The sequence below is a fragment of the Mauremys mutica genome, chromosome 1, assembly GCF_020497125.1.
Source record: "Mauremys mutica isolate MM-2020 ecotype Southern chromosome 1, ASM2049712v1, whole genome shotgun sequence".
Taxonomy (NCBI): domain Eukaryota; kingdom Metazoa; phylum Chordata; order Testudines; family Geoemydidae; genus Mauremys; species Mauremys mutica.
The window spans coordinates 360,745,774-360,763,382 of NC_059072.1; the positions used below are offsets into that span (position 1 = coordinate 360,745,774).

General features: G+C 43.5%; 1 protein-coding gene across 1 annotated transcript; it reads left to right on the forward strand.

Moving 5' to 3' along the window:
* Positions 1-16,394: 16,394 nt before the first annotated feature.
* Positions 16,395-17,342, forward strand: LOC123362126 (olfactory receptor 52E4-like). The gene has a single exon (XM_045002461.1). The coding sequence runs from the start codon at positions 16,395-16,397 to the stop codon at positions 17,340-17,342; it is 948 nt and encodes a 315-aa protein (XP_044858396.1).
* Positions 17,343-17,609: the final 267 nt, after the last annotated feature.

Genomic DNA, 17,609 nt, shown 5'->3' on the forward strand with positions numbered 1-17,609 from the left:
ACGGTCAATTCACAACAATGGTCTAGCGCTGGTGACATGGGAGACGAAAAAATGGGCTACCTATTCCAATCTGGACCCTTATATCCAAGTTGACATGAGTTACTTTTCTCCACATTGTAGAGAGAGATTCACCTGGGGTCTAAGGCCTGGAACAATGGTGGAGCGATTGTGCCCAACTCCTGATGAAGGAGGACAGTGTACTGGGGGAAGGAGATTAGAAATCACTGTTTTCGTTGAGAGCCTGTGAACCGATGGGATGTTGACCCATAAAGAGCCGTATCGAAATTGGTGGACATGGTCCTCGGCCCTCGCACAGAGGCACAGCTAGCTCCTATCCCAACCCAGCCTATTTGCATTCAAAATGCAAAAGCAGGACACAGGCAGGAGTCCCCTCCCCACGGTGACCTAACCCCTGCCTCCTTCTTCCCCCTTGATGCCCCAACCTATGCTCCTCCTCTTTCCCTGAGACCCCACCCTCTGCCACAAATCTTCCCCCAACACACCAACCCCTGCTCCTGTTCTTTACCCAAAGCTCTTCCCCCTCTCCAGGCGAGAGGCCAGAGCTAGACTGTGGTAAGGGCTGCCCAAGGAACCAAAGCCGCTGTGATAGAGCCCTGGATAGATGACAGGGGCCTTCAGAGAAGCCCTCAGCCTCTGTTCCTTCTCCCCCAGGGTGCACTCCCAGGGAAAATGGAGAGTCCGGGGCTCCCCACAGCGGCCTGGGCTCTCAGGGTAGCTATTACCACGGCCCAACTCTGGCCGGCCAGACAGGGCAGGGTGTCTGCAGGGCTATCTCAGGCCACAACAGGGCACTCTGTGGTAGCCCCTACCAACAGGGACTTGGAGAGGGTGTGCTGTGCTCCAGGGAGCTGTTACCACTGAGTGGAGATCAGCTCAGCCCCAAGGTGGCAATAAACCCCATTGAGGCAGGGAAAGAAAACCTCTGTAACTAGCTCACTGCATCATCAGATCCTGGAGACTTATTACTGTTTAGTTTACCAATTTGTTCCAAAACCTCCTCTAATGACACCTCAATTTGGGACAGTTCCTCAGATGTGTCACCCAAAAAGAATGGCTCAGGTTTGGGAATCACCCTGACATCCTCAACAGCGAAGACCGATGCAAAGAATTCATTTAGTTTCTCTTCAAAGGCCTTATTGTCTTGGAGTGCTCCTTTAGCATCTCGCTCATCCAGTGGCCCCACTGGTTGTTTACCAGGCTTTCTGCTTCTGATGTATTTAAAAAAAAGATTGCCATTACTTTTGGAGTCTTTGTCTAGCTGTTCTTCAAATCCTTTTTTGGTCTTGTAAATTATATTTTTACACTTCATTTGCCAGAGTTTATGCTCTTCTCATTAGGATTCATCCTCCACTCTTTCAAGGCTGCCTTTTTGACTCTCACTGCTTCTTTTACTTTGTTGTTTAACCACTGTGGCTCTTTTTTGGTTCTCTTACTATGTTTTTTAAATTGGGATATACATTTAAGTTGAGCCTCTATTATACTGTCTTTAAAAAGTTTCCACACAGCTTGCAGGGATTTTACTTTTGGTACTGTATCTTTTAATTTCTGTTTCACTAACCTCCTCCTTTTTGTGTTGTTCCCCTTTGTAAAATTAAATGCTAGTGTTTGGCCGCTGTGGAGTTTTCCTTGCCACAGGGACGTTCAATTTAATTATATTATGGTCACTATTACGAAGCGGTACAGCTATATTCACCTCTTGGACCTGATCCTGAGCTCCACTTAGGACTAAATCAAGAATTGCCTCTCATCCTGTGGGTTCCAGGACTAGCTGCTCCAAGAAACAGCCATTTAAGGTGTCAAGAAATTTTCTCTCAGCATCCCTTCCTGAGGTGATATGTAGCCAGTCAATATGGGGATAGTTGACATCCCCCATTATTATTATTGAGGTTTTTTTTATTTTAATAGCCTCTCTCATCTCTCTGAGCATTTCAGAGACACTAACACCATCCTGGTCAGGTGGTGTGTAATATAGCCCTACTGCTATATTCTTATTTTTCAAACATGGAATTACTATCCATAGAGATTCTATAGTACAATTTAGTTCATTTAAGATTTTTACTATTGGCTAAGAGTATCATGCACCCTCCCTCCTTACACGGGTCTGATGATTAAAGATGGCCAAGGACCCTAATAGCATTTTAGATAAAATCATCAAACTGACAGATAAATGTTTAATGCAAAATGTTGATTGTCTTCTTTGCTCATCAAATTACAAAATCTTGCGAAGAAAAAACACTAACAGTTAGAGTGTGTTTTGGGAACAAAACAGGGTGTGTTGTAAAATAAAATGTCAGTTGAAAATAACTGTGTATAGTGTGTTTTTATGGAGTTCAAGGGGTGTGGGGTTTGTCAAAAGGGCAATAGGTTGCCCCCATAGTATATGTGCAATTAGGTTACAGTTTGTCAACAACAACAAAAGGTATATGAACGGCCTGCTCCTCTAAGAAAGGCCCACCCACCTCACCCAGCCCTGGGGTTTGTGCATGAGGGTTATAGGCTCCCTATGGATCGTTGCAAAGCAGCCCCCAAGCCCCTCTTAAATCATACCATCTTCCACTTTGGCTGGACCTTTTCATTTTCCATCCCCGGCCCTCTGCATTAGGACTTGATTGTAGCCCCTCTGATTTCAACAATGTCTCAGGTCTCTCGTCTACTGTTTCATATGATTTAATGCTGTACATCATCTAAGGTTACAGTTTGCATAAAAAAAGTTTTATAAAAACAAAATAAAATATATTCTCTAGGGGTTTAGACAAGATAATGGTCAACAAAATTGTAATTATTGCTTTGCAGTCCTTGCTACAAAATATTTTTAAGCTTGTTTTTGTTAATATTGTTTTTAGCCCCTCTTGATAGTTTTTGTCTCTGTGCTTAGTAAATTTCTTTTTTAAACCTAGCTTTATTGTTTCTTAGCCAGTTTTGGCCATGTGCTTACTAAACAGGTTTTGCCTTAGTTTTTAATATTGTTTAATGTTTTGTATTATGTGCTTACTAACTTTTCCGTTTAATCCTGTTTTTATAGCTTTTATTTACTTTTTAAATCATGTGCTCAGTATATTTCCTTTTAAAATGTAGCTTTTAATGTTTTTTTAGCCAGTTTTAGGCTATGTGCTTACTAAACAGGTTTTGCCTTAGTTTTTAATATTGTTCAATTATTTTTATTTGCTTTTTTATCATGTGCTTACTAAATTTCCTTTTTAATCCTGTTTTTATAGCTTTTAGTGTAAGGTAAAGAGCCTCTCTAAATCTTGGGACTACAGGATTGGTTCAAGAAGTACATTCAGTGACCTAACTGTAAAACATCCTCTAACTGGTCCACCAAAAGGAAGGGCTAGCTTTCAAAAGCGCGGACAAAAACAGCTATCATTTCACTACCAACAGTCAGTGGGGAAGGATGTTTTGCTCTGCCTGTGTTCAGTAACACAAGCGTTCTATTCTGTAAGAACTTGTCCTTTACCAATAGCAATCCTTACTCAATCACCTTTTTTCTCTCAGTGTAGCTAAGCACAAACGCTCATTTCACTACCAACAGTCGGTGGGGTACATTTTTTCGTTCTGCATGTGTTCAGTAACACAAATACTCTATTCTTTAATAACAGATCTCCTTACTCAATCACATCAATAACCTTACCCAAACATCCTTCACTCTAATCTTTCAATGTATCAAATTTTCTATTCTTTTATAGCATACCTTTACCAGCCTCTCTTTTCTTTAATAACCTGCCCTTTAACAACAGCTCTCTTTACACAATCATCTTTTTTCAATAAACCTTACCCAAACTTAAAACTTCTCTCACTCTAGTCCTTTAAACTTCTTCTCTCACAGCTCTCCTCACTGAACCTCACCCAATAACCTTTCTCTCCCTTTTTTCTCTAAACCTTACCCCAACTTTCTTTTTCAGCTTTAAAACTTCTCTAGCTCTCACACACACACACACACACAAACACTTCAAAATGGCCGATGGCGCCAAACTTCAGCGCCAATGGAAAGAGGGTGGGAGGTTGGGACAAAAGCCCCAAAAGGGGCGTGGAAACCTGTCAAAAATGCAAGGTGATGAAAGCTATCAAGGTTACACTACTCTCTCCTCATAAGTCTTGTGCCCCAGCCCCCTAATAATTTTTGTTGCCCTCTGCTGGACTTCCTCCAATTTGTCCACATCCCTTCTGTAGTGGAGTGGGGACTAAAACTGGATGCAATACTCCAGGTGTGGCCTCATCAGTGCTGAACAGAGAGGAATAATCACTTCCCTCAATCTGCTGGCAATGCTCCTACTAATACAGCCCAATATTCCATTGCCTTTCTTGGCAACAAGGGCCCACTGCTGACTCATATCCAGCTTCTCATCCACTGTAATCCCCAGGTCCTTTTCTGCAGAACTGCTGCTTAGCCAGTCGGTCCTCTGCTGTGCATTGTGTGAAAAAAAAACCCTTCCTTTTCTTTCTTTAAAACCTCCTGGCTATTAATTTCATTTGGTGACCACTATAAATAACACCTCCTTTTTTGCTTTCTACAGACAAGTCATGATTTTAAATACCTCTACCATATCCCCCCTTAGTCATCTCTTTTCCAAGCTGAAACGTCCGTCTTGTTAATGTCTCCTCATACAGAAGACATTCCATAACTCTAATTGTTTTGTTGCCCTTTTCTGAACCTTTTCAATTCCAATATATCTTTTTTTGAGATGGGGTGACCACATCTCCATGCAATATTTAACATGTGGGCATGCCATGGATTCATATAGAGAAAATATATTTTATGTCTTATTATGTATCCCTTTCTCAGTGATTCCCAACTTTCTGTTCACTTTTTTCACAGCCACTGTACATTGAGTGCATATTTTCAGAGAACTACCCACAATGACACCAAGATCTATTTCTTCAGTGGTAACAGCCAATTTAAACCCCATCATTTTATATCTATAGTTGTGATTATGTTTTCCAGTTTGCATTACTTTGCATTTATCAAGCCTGTTTTTATCTGCCATTTTGTTGCCCAGTCACCCAGTTATCAGAGATCTTTTAGTAGCTCTTTGCAGTCTGCCCGGGAGTTAACTATCTTGAGCAATTTTCTGCCATTTGGAAGCTTTGCCACCTCATTGTTTCTCTAAATCATTTATGGATACGTTGAATAGAACTGGTCCCAGTATAGACCCCTGGTGGACACCACTGTTTACCTCTCTGCATTCTGAAAGTTGACCATTTATTTGTAACCTTTGTTTCCTATCTTTAACCAGTTACCAATCCATGAGAGGAACTTCCCTCTTATTCCATGACAGATTGCTTTGCTTAAGAGCTTTTGGTGAGGGACCTTGTCAAAGGCTTTGAAAATCTAAATACATTATATGCATTGAATCTCCCTTGTCTAGATGCTTTTTGAGGTTCTCCAAGAATTCTAATAGATTAGGGAGGCATGATTTTAGACCCCATGACATTCCGATTCTTCACCCCTGAGCTCCCTCACTTCTGCCAAAAATAAGGTGCTGTAATCACGGGGATCCCAGAAGCCACCTGTCACAGGAGGCAGTGGTTAGAGGCCTTTTAAAAACAAATGTCAGGGGCATTAATCTGTGGAAGTCTGACACAGCCCTGATCTTATGTCCTTATCTGAGTACCTTCAATGTATTTATCATCCCACCATCACTGAGAGGCACGGCCAGGATCTTATCCACCAGAGACAGCCATTGGTTTGCCCATGCAGGGAGGGAATTAAACCCAACTCTCTTTATTCGCAGAGCAGTGCCCAGACCACCGGACCAACCTTCCAGACATCTCATCATTTACAGGCCCAGCTAGATTCTTTGCTGCACCTGCAGAGAATCCTTCAGGATGAAAGATGTTAGTAGATGTGCAGTACAAGGCCAAATTCTGAGACCACAGCCCGTAATTGCTCAGGCCCCAGAGAGGCAAAACTACCCTTGGAGCAAGAGCTGAGTACAGACACTCAGCATAGGAAAGTTCAGTCCAAATACCAACAATTTGGTAAATTTATATTCAACTGAACATGACTTCTTCTAATGGAAGTTGTCAGACAACCTTAACCACAGGTGATGCCTCAAGCACCATCTTTAATGGACAAACATTTGTGAATCCCATTCTTCTAGTATCAGAGGGGTAGCCGTGTTAGTCTGGTTCTGTAAAAGCAGCAAAGAATCCTGTGGCACCTTATAGACTAACAGACGTTTTCCAGCATGAGCTTTCGTGGGTGAATGCCCACTTTGTCGGATGCCATCAATGTTATACGTTCAGACTTTCAATTTAACTAAATGTTCCCTTGTTTATGTTATGAGACACATTAAATATTAATGCCTGATCTACTTTCTTTATCAATAGATCCATAGGGTTTAAGGTCAGAAGGGACCATTTGATCATCCAGTCTGATCTCCTTTAAAACACAAACCCATTAAATATCACTCAGTTACCTCTGAATTGAGCCAAAAGATGTGTGTGTGACTAAGGCCGGGTCTACACTAGGATTTTACATCATAGAGTGATAGAACCATAGAATTATAAGGGAACGCGAAGAACAGCTAGTCTATCCCTGACAAGATACAGGATTTCTTTTGTCTTAGTCATCTAAGACTCGAGGCTAATCACACAACTTTGGAAAACCTCCACAGAGGGAGCTTCCATGACTTGTGGCTGAGAAGATGAGATAGAAGTCTCCCCAATGACCCAGGAGGTAAGACATCCTGCTCTACTGGTGGGACCACAACTTCTATGACAAACTTCTGAGGTTGGTCAGCAATCGTTCCAAGGCCAGATGGGGATCATCCTGCCCACGAGGATCCTCCTCAGCCCTCAGAATGAAGCCAACCATCTTTCAACATTGAACACCAGAGGCTCAACGGGTAGTGATCAATGGTTCCATGTCTAGTTGGCAGCCGGTATCAAGTGGAGTGCCCCAAGGGTCGGTGCTGGGGCCGGTTTTGTTCAATATCTTCATTAACGATCTGGAGAATGGTGTAGACTGCACCCTTAGCAAATTTGCAGATGACACTAAACTGGGAGGAGTGGTTGATACGCTGGAGGGTAGGGATAGGATACAGAGGGACCTAGACAAATTAGAGGATTGGGCCAAAAGAAATATGATGAGGTTCAACAAGGACAAGTGCAGAGTCCAGCACTTAGGACGGAAGAATCCCATGCACTGCTACAGACTAGGGACCGAATGGCTGGGCAGCAGTTCTGCAGAAAAGGACCTAGGGGTTACGGTGGACGAAAAGCTGAATATGAGTCAACAGTGTGCCCTTGTTGCCAAGAAGGCTAATGGCATTTTGGGTTGTATAAGTAGGGGCATTTCCAGCAGATCGAGGGATGTGATCATTCCCCTCTATTCAGCACTGGTAAGGCCTCATTTGGAGTACTGTGTCCAGTTTTGGGCCCCACACTACAAGAAGGATGTGGATAAAATGGAGAGAGTCCAGCGGAGGGCAACAAAAATGATTAGGGGGCTGGAGCACATGACTTATGAGGAGAGGCTGAGGGAACTGGGATTGTTTAGTCTGCAGAAGAGAAGAATGAGGGGGGATTTGATAGCTGCTTTCAACTACCTGAAAGGGGGTTCCAAAGAGGATGGATCTAGACTGTTCTCAGTGGTAGAAGATGACAGAACAAGGAGTAATGGTCTCAAGTTGCAGAGGGGGAGGTTTAGGTTGGACATTAGGAAAAACTTTTTCACTAGGAGGGTGGTGAAGCACTGGAATGGGTTCCCTAGGGAGGTGGTGGAATCTCCTTCCTTGGAGGTTTTTAAGGCCAGGCTTGACAAAGCCCTGGCTGGGATGATGTAGTTGGGTTTGGTCCTGCTTTGAGCTGGGGGTTGGACTAGATACCTCCTGAGGTCCCTTCCAACCCTGAGATTCTATGATTCTATGTTATTGGTAAATATCACGATCTAAAGTTAGTTGCTAACGATAAATCTAATGACAAAAAACATTTAGTCCTGATGGTAAACCTATGAAATGGTGAAGCAGACCTGATTTTGGGGGAAAGCTTTTGGCCATACTAGAAGTAATCAAGACACTGTACATGGCTATTGCTTCCCAGAGAACACCTGTTCACAGGCTCGAAGCTTGTCACAGGAGGGAAATGAAATATACCTGGTCTGCTGTCTGGAGGGGGAAACTGAGGCACAACACCTCATGGCGTTGATGATCCATGTACTGAGTTACAACAAGCTGGAAAAACACAATGGTTAACAACACTACACAGAAAGTACCCTAGACAACTTCTGATATCACTAGGCTCATCTACAAAGTGTTGCCAGGTACATACAAGTATGGAAGAACACCGGTGGATAACACGACAATGTTTGTAACACTTGGGATTTGTATGATCAAAAAGTAAAGGAAGCCCTGAGCACACTGCTTCTGCATCTGCCAGTGACTGACACTCCAGCAATGAACCAAGGGGGGAGGTGTGACATGCTGTGCCCCAAAGCAACACCCTGGCAGCCCCCATATTTACCATAGTGATATGATTATGCTGTGATTTTTTATAAAGTATATACAATATGTGATGTATTTGTATACATGTACCACTTTGGTATGTAACATTCCAAAAGGATGCACGGGCATGTGACCAGTTCCGGTGACTCTGGACTCCATCTTGTGTCTGTACTTTTCCACTAACTGTGCTGGGGGCGTTTGCTTGGAATAATGAAGCTCCCTCTACCTGGCAGAAGCTATAACATGTGGAAGCGACATCATCACTGGCCTCATTCCCCAAACAACTCAACACGAAAGATGTTAGAACCTGGGACTGGACTGGGGCTCTGGCCCCAGACTGAAGGGATTTCTAGCTTGTGCATGGAAGATTGGTGGATTGTTTGTACCATCAGGGTGACACACTGTTTGATTCAAAGCCTGTCTAGTGTATAGAACTTAGATTGTGGTTTTGTTTATTTCCCAGATTTCAACATTGTTCTTTACACTGTTACTTATAATCACGTAAACAATCGTTCTTTCTGTAATTAATCAATCTGGTTTATATTGTTTTCCTTACTACAGGATGTTGTTTGAAACATTAAAGGGAAATCTGCTCAGGCTGATGTTTTGTCCTCTCCACATTGAGGGAGGTGCAGACTGGGAAATAAACTGACACTGTCAGGCTTTTGGCCAGGGCAAGACGGTACAGCTCTTGGGTCCTAGGCTGGGGAGCCGGGGGGAGCTGGCTGGAGCCTCTGCATTGTTAGTTCATGGCTGGCTAGTGAAAGCTTCCATGTACCTGTAGCTGGGTGTGTCCCTGTCTGTGTATAGCTGTGTAAGAACAAGACCTGAGAGGATTGCAGCTTGTCACAGCCACACAGTATGAGAGGGGGCCCAGATTGGCATGTCAGAGGGCTCAGCGGTCCTCAGGGAATTCCTTCCTCTGCCCCAGTGAACAGGCCCTGCAAGACTCGGAGTCCATTTCCCTGTTGTATTGCGGTCACTTGCTGACAGAGAGACCGTGGGTATGGAAGGGAAGTCAGGACACTTGGGTTCTGTCAGGCAGTGTCTGTGTGACTTTGGACAAGTCATGTCTCCCCGTGCCTCAGTTTACAGATCGGTGAAATGGGGAATGTTCATAGTGACTTTTCTTTGCTAGGTGTTTTGAAGATACACCAATGAAAGGTGCTACACAGTATAATGATAGTTACTGATGAGAAGTACTGATCTGTGATCCCTTAGCGACAGCCCCATGTGTTTGCTCTAAGTGCTTGTGTCTCTTCTTAGTCAAGTTTCTCCAGGTCTCTCTGTCTACTATCTACCCATCTATCCTGAGAATTAGGCCTTATCCCTAATTTTCTTTCTCATCAACTATAATTTTTAAATACAGACACACAAATGTACAGAGCAGCCAACTCCTCTCTGACTCAGCACAAAACCCAGGAGTTTTCATCTCCCTTTGGGAAGGTTCCTTAATTGCTGTTTACTCCTAAAGCTGGATAATTAGCACGGAAGTGGAGAGTTGCTTGTCTACACCTGTTTGCTCAGATTCTCCCTTCTCCTTTAGAGGCTGAGCGAACCCCACTGGGATTACACAGAGCTATATTATAAACTCTGCACACCGTTCGTCCGCTCTCGGCGTGGGATGCTGCTGCAGATGCTGGTTGAAGACAGGTGTGGGTCATGGATACCTGAGGGTGATTCCTAAGGAGGACACTTCCGTCTCAGAATTCACAGGTACCCATCTCTAGCTGAGGAGCTCACCTGATCGGCAAACCCTGTGAAATGTGGGTGTGGTGGGATAGAGAATAAGTCTGTGTCCTTTCCACTCTGCACAACCATGGACCATCCCAGTGCCATTGCCATAAATGATGAGTTTGCTAAAGAATCACTGGCCAAAATCTCACTCTTTTCTGTGCACCCCTGATCATCCCGCCTGATGGACTCCAGCCCCAGGTGGTGCATTTCAGTGGCACAGTGAATCCTTCAGGATGAAAGATGTTAGTAGATGTGCAGTACAAGGCCAAATTCTGAGACCACGGCCCGTAATTGCTCAGGCCCCAGAGAGGCAAAACTCCCCTTGGAGCAAGAGCTGAGTACAGACACTCAGCATAGGAAAGTTCAGTCCAAATACCAACAATTTGGTAAATTTATAAGCAACTGAACATGACTTCTTCTAATGGAAGGTGTCAGACAGCCTTAACCACAGGTGATGCCACAAGCACCATCTTTAACGGACAAACATTTGTGAATCCCATTCTTCTATGCTCTTTGCTCCACTAACGTTGGTAGGAAGGAACTCTACAGGCCAAATAGGAATTCTGATAGCAATTACCTTTTCTCAATGTTATACGTTCAGACTTTCAATTTAACTAAATGTTCCCTTGTTTATGTTATGAGACTCATTAAATAAAAATGCCTGATCTACTTTCTTTATCAATAGATCCATAGGGTTTAAGGTCAGAAGGGACCATTTGATCATCCAGTCTGATCTCCTTTAAAACACAGACCCATTAAATATCACTCAGTTACCTCTGAATTGAGCCAAAAGATGTGTGTGTGACTAAGGCCGGGTCTACACTAGGATTTTACATCATAGAGTGATAGAACCATAGAGTGATAAGGGAACGCGAAGAACGGCTAGTCTATCCCTGACAAGATACAGGATTTCTTTTGTCTTAGTCATCTAAGACTCGTGGCTAATCACACAACTTTGGAAAACCTCCACAGAGGGAGCTTCCATGACTTCCCTGGGAGTCTGTTCCATTGGCCTCCTGTAGTTAAAGTTAGGAAGATTTTTCTGAAATTTAATTTAAGTCTGCTATACTGGAATTTCAACCCATTGAATCTTGTCGTGCTCTTTTGTAGTAAGACAGAATAACTTTCCTCCACCTTTTTATGGCAGCCTTTCAAGTGTTTGAAGACCACTATCCTGTCCCCCATTAATCTCCTGTTTTCCAAATAAACATCCTGGTTTCTTAGGTTTGCTCCTACAGTTTGCATTCCATCCCTTGCAAAACATTTGTTACTTGTCTATGGTTCCTTTCCAGATTCTCTACATTCTTGGTAAGCAAAATTTGACACATTTCTTCAACTGAGACCTAGCCCACACCCGGCAGAGGAATGCTATCTTGTACCATGACTTGCATGTTATACTTCTGCCAATATAACAAAACATAGTATTTTCCTTTTTTGAAACATTTTTCCTAATGTCCAACCTAAACCACCCTTGCTGCAATTTAAGTCCATTGCTTCTCATCTTCTCTTCAGAGGCTAAGGAGAACACTTTTTCTCCCTTCTTGTAACAAGCTTTTAGGTATTTGAAAACGGTTATCCTTTCCCCCCTCAGTCTTCTCTTACTCAGACTAAACACACCTAGATCTTCCAGTCTTCCCTCATAGGTTGCGTTTTCAAGACCCTTAATCATCCTTTTCTCCAGTTTTTCCAGATCCGTTTGAATGTTTATCTGATTCTCTAAAGACTTGCAACCCCTCCCAACTTACTATCATCTACAAAATTAACAAGTTTACACTCTATGCCATGATCTAAATTGTTGATGACAACATTGAAAAGAACCGGAACAAGGACTGATCCCTGAGGAACCCCACTTGTTATGCCCTTCCAGCATCACTGTGAATCATTGATAACTAGTCTCTGAGAGCGTTGTTTCAACCAGTTATGCACACACCTTTCAGTAGCTCCATCCAAGTTGTTTGTAAATGAGAAGATCATGTGAGACTGTATCAAAAACTGTACTAATGTCTACATATACCACATCTGCTGCTTCCTCACAGCCACAGGGCTTGTTACCCTGTCAAAGAAAGCTATCACGTTGGTTTGACATGATTTGTTCTTGATGAATCCATGCTGACTATTATTTATTACCTTATTGTCTTTTAGATGTTTGCAAATTGATTCCTTAATTATTTGCTTCATTATCTTACCTGGTACAGAAGTTAAGCTGCCTGGTCTGTAATAGCCTGGGTTTCCCTTATTTCCCTCTTTATAGACAGACACTACTGGTATCTCCCCCCGTCTTACATGACTTTTCAAAGATAATAGCTAATGGCTCAGATCACTCCTCACTCAGTTCCTTCAGAGTATTCTAGGATGCATTTCGTCAGGCCATGGTGACTTGAAGACATCTAACTTGTCCAAGTGACTTTTAACTTGTTCTTTCCCTATTTTAGTAGATGAATCTACCCCAGTGTCACTGGCATTCTCTATTTCAGGTGTCCAAACATGACCAGCCATCTTGGTGGAAACCGAAACAAACAATGGTTAATCACCCTCACTGCTAAATATTTGGTCCTAATTTTGAGCTGGAATTTGCCTGGCTTCAGCTTTCAGCCCTTCGGTCTTGCTCAGCCTTTGTCTGGTAGATTACAGAGCCTGTTATTACCCATGATTTTCTCCAAATTAAAGTCTCTGCTTGATCATCTTTTTGATAAGTTAAAGAGATATACACCTTCAAGTCTAATGATCTGGCATTTACTCTATCCTCCAGTCATTTTTCTGGGTCTTCTCTGCACCTTCTTCAAGTTTTTCACATCTTTTTAAAAATGTGGACCCCAGAACTGGATGCATTTTGTTTCATCAATGCCATGTGCAGAGGTAAAATCCTTTCCCTGCTCCAACTAAATATTTTCCACTTCTAAATCAAAGGCCTCTGAGAAATCAAGGTTCGTTGCATCAACGTTGTTCGATTGATCCACCAAATGTGTACTCTTGATCAACCAATGTGTCCTCTCAGAAAAGGATGAAATCAGGTTTATTTGACAGGATCTGTTTAAGTTACATCCCGTTGTTGACTGGCATTAATTACATTTCTAGACTTGTTTTTTAACTAATCTGATAACAGCTTTTCCATTGTTTCTTAAGCTTGTCAACTCTTTTATAAAAAAAATCCAACACTTTCAATTTATTTTTTAATACCTTATAAATAACATATATTGGAATTGACATGAATCTTTTTTAGGATTTCATTTGTTCTTAATATAATTAATAACCTCCTTTTTGTGATTCATAGCATTGCCACACATGGACTTTTCCCAGATGACTTAAAGTCCTAACTTCCGATTTCTATTGCTGGCCAGCTATTTCCCCCTTTTCCTCTTTGTTACATATTTCTCCCCTCCCTCTAATTGTTGCCTTCACTTTACCGCTGAACTGAGTTTTTACCCAAAGTTGTTCATTTTGTTGATTCCGGAATTTTTTATTGTCTGATATCTAATAAAATGTTATCAAAGAATTACCAATATTCATTCATATTTTTCTGTCTAAATTTTTCCTCTCGATCAGTTTTGCTGACAATTTCCCTCATCTGTAGGGAATTAGTCTTCTTGGAGCTCTAAGTGTCCATCGATAGTACTGGTTGGGAACTGTCCATCTGAATGTAAATCAGTTTCATTTTTTTATTTTCCTCTCCTACATCATATGTCCTCATCTGTTGGAGTTGCAGCTAGCTGGAGATGTTAGGAGTAACAAGAAGGGTTTCTTTAGGTATGTTAGCAACAAGAAGAAAGTCAAGGAAAGTATGGGCCCCTTTCTGAATGAGGGAGGGAACCTAGTGACAGAGGCTGTGGAGAAAGCTAGTGTACTCAATGCTTTTTTTGCCTCTGTCTTCACAGACAAGGTCAGCTCCCAGACAGCTGCACTCTGCAGCACGGTATGGGGAGGAGGTGACCAGCTCTCTGTGGAGAAAGAAGTAGTTCGGGACTATTTAGAAAAGCTGAGCGAGCACAAGTCCATGGGGCCGGATGCACTGCATGTGAGGGTGCTAAAGGAGTTGGCCGATGAGATTGCAGAGCCATTGGCCGTTATCTTTGAAAAATCATGGCGAACGGGGGAGGTCCCAGATGACTGGAAAAAAGCTAATGTAGTGCCCATCTTTAAAAAAGGGAGGAAGGAAGATCCAGGGAACTACAGGCCAGTCAGTCTCACCTCAGTCCCTGGAAAAATCATGGAACAGGTCCTCAAGGAATCAATCCTGAACCACTTAAAGGAGGGGAAAGTGATCAGGAACAGTCAGCATGGATTCACCAAGGGCAAGTCATGCCTGACTAACCTAATTGCCTTCTATGATGAGATAACTGGCTCTGTGGATGAGGGGAAAGCAGTGGATGTGCTATTTCTGGACTTTAGCAAAGCTTTTGATACAGTCTCCCACAGTATTCTTGCCAGCAAGTTAAAGAAGTCTGGGCTGGATGAATGGACCGTAAGGTGGATAGAAAACTGGCTAGATGGTCGGGCTCAAAGGGTAGTGATCAATGGTTCCATGTCTAGTTGGCAGCCGGTATCAAGTGGAGTGCCCCAAGGGTCGGTGCTGGGGCCGGTTTTAGTCAATATCTTCATTAACGATCTGGAGGATGGTGTGGACTGCACCCTTAGCAAGTTTGCAGATGACACTAAACTGGGAGGAGTGGTTGATACGCTGGAGGGTAGGGATAGGATACAGAGGGACCTAGACAAATTAGAGGATTGGGCCAAAAGAAATATGATGAGGTTCAACAAGGACAAGTGCAGAGTCCTGCACTTAGGACGGAAGAATCCCAGGCACTACTACAGACTAGGGACCAAATGGCCGGGCAGCAGTTCTGCAGAGAAGGACCTAGGGGTTACGGTGGACGAAAAGCTGAATATGAGTCAACAGTGTGCACTTGTTGCCAAGAAGGCTAATGGCATTTTGGGTTGTATAAGTAGGGGCATTTCCAGCAGATCGAGGGATGTGATCATTCCCCTCTACTCAGCACTGGTGAGGCCTCATTTGGAGTACTGTGTCCAGTTTTGGGCCCCACACTACAAGCAGGATGTGGATAAATTGGAGAGAGTCCAGCGGAGGGCAACAAAAATGATTAGGGGGCTGGAGCACATGACTTATGAGGAGAGGCTGAGGGAACTGGGATTGTTTAGTCTGCAGAAGAGAAGAATGAGGGGGGATTTGATAGCTGCTTTCAACAACCTGAAAGGGGGTTCCAGAGAGGATGGATCTAGACTGTTCTCAGTGGTAGAAGATGACAGAACAAGGAGTAATGGTCTCAAGTTGCAGAGTGGGAGGACATAAGGAAAAACTTTTTCACTAGTAGGGTGGTGAAGAACTGGAATGGGTTTCCTAGGGAGGTGGTGGAATCTCCTTCCTTGGAGGTTTTTAAGGTCAGGCTTGACAAAGCCCTGGCTGGGATGATTTGGTTGGGTTTGGTCCTGCTTTGAGCAGGGGGTTGGACTAGATGACCTCCTGAGGTCCCTTCCAACCCTGAGATTCTATGATCTTTGTCTCTTGTGAAAAATAAGGAGTCCCAGACTTTTCTGTCCTTAATAGAGACTGGGTGACCAAACTGAACAAATATCTCAAATGTGTTATGCTACATCCCTTATCTTAGTGATCTGAACATTGTTTTCTTTTGTCCACTACTGTGAATGAGCAGGTGATTCTCTTGAGCTGCTACCAATGGTGCCCAGGTCCTTCCCCTAAGGTATGTTCTAGTTGGGATGTTTCTCTCGGCACGTCATCCCAAAAGCTTGTTTTTTTCCCCTCTCTGATTTTGAGCAACTGGATGAATGGGGAAATCCCTTCAGTATGGACTCCTTATCCTGGCTCTCATTGCATTAAGGAACAATAATGGAAAACCAGTATCCACACTTGTATTTCCTGCTGGTTCCTCTAAAGGTTCCCCCACCACAAAATGTAGGAATTCTTAATGCAGGGAGCACAATACAAATATGGAATTGTATTTAGTAGGGTCATTGTTCATAGTTATTTTCTCTGAATAATGAAAATGTAATTTTTCAATGTGTTAAGAGAGATCAATCTTCTACTCCCATGAGAACAGCCTCCACTACTGGAGTCTCATATTAACGTTGTCTCTCCATTCAGGCATTTCTACTGCAACCATCAACCAAGGTCCTCAGACACCCTTATGCCTCAGAATTGGACACTTTCTCCCCTACGCCATGTCAGATTCTAACAGAACCGACTTCACCAACCCCTCCACCTTCATCCTACTTGGCATTCCTGGCCTGGAGGCAGCCCATGTCTGGATCTCCATTCCTCTCTGTGCTATGTACGCCATAGCCGTGTTGGGGAACTTCACCATCCTGTTCATCGTGAAGAAGGAGCCGAGCCTCCATGAGCCCATGTACTATTTCCTCTGCATGCTGGCTGTCAGCGACCTTGTCATGTCCACATCCACCGTACCCAAAATGCTGAGCATCTTCTGGTTCAATTCCAGGGAGACCAGTTTCAGTGCCTGCCTCACCCAGATGTACTTCATTCACTCCTTCTCAAAGATGGAGTCTGGAATCCTTGTGGCCATGGCTTTTGATCGCTATGTGGCCATCTGCAATCCTCTGAGATATTCCATGATCCTGAAAAACTCTGTTGTGGCCAAGATAGGCCTGGCTGTGGTGCTGCGTAGTGGAATAATCACATTACCCTATCCCTTCCTGGCCAGGCAGTGGCCATATTGCAGAACCAACATCATCCCCCACTTCCAATGTGGGCATATAGTCGTGGTGAAACTGGCCTGCGCTGACATTAGCATCAGTAGTTACTATGGGTTGTTTAATCTTATCTCGGTGAGTGGAATGGATGCGGTTTTAATCGCCCTGTCGTACACTCTGATCCTCCGGGCCATCTTCCGCCTCCCCACAAAGGATGCCCGGCTCAAAAGTTTTCGTACCTGCATCTCTCATCTTTGTGCCATCTCAGCTTTGTACATCCCAGATTTAGTCTCCTCTCTCATTCAGCGGTTTGGCCAGAATGTGCCACTTCATTTCCACATTCTTATTACCAGTGTGTACCAGCTGGTGCCCCCCGTGCTGCACCCCATCATTTACGGGGTGAGGACCAAGCAGATCCGGGGCAGGCTGATCCAGCTCTTTTCTCATAAGGACACCTAAATGTTTGCTCCTTGTGCTCTAGGTCTCAGATTGAGCTCTTTGCAGAGCTGGCTGGTGCGTGGTACTGAGGCCTCTTCCCTGAATCACTTCCTGGACAGATAGAGAGACATTAAACCCTTCCCTGTCCTTACTGTGCTGTGTCAATGTGATGAACTGGGGAGTCAGTCTATGTACAATACACTGGGTTGCCACCTTTCTAATTGTTGGTAGCTGCATCCCTGGAATTACAATCTTGCCCCATCTCTTCTGTAAAACCTTGACCGTGCC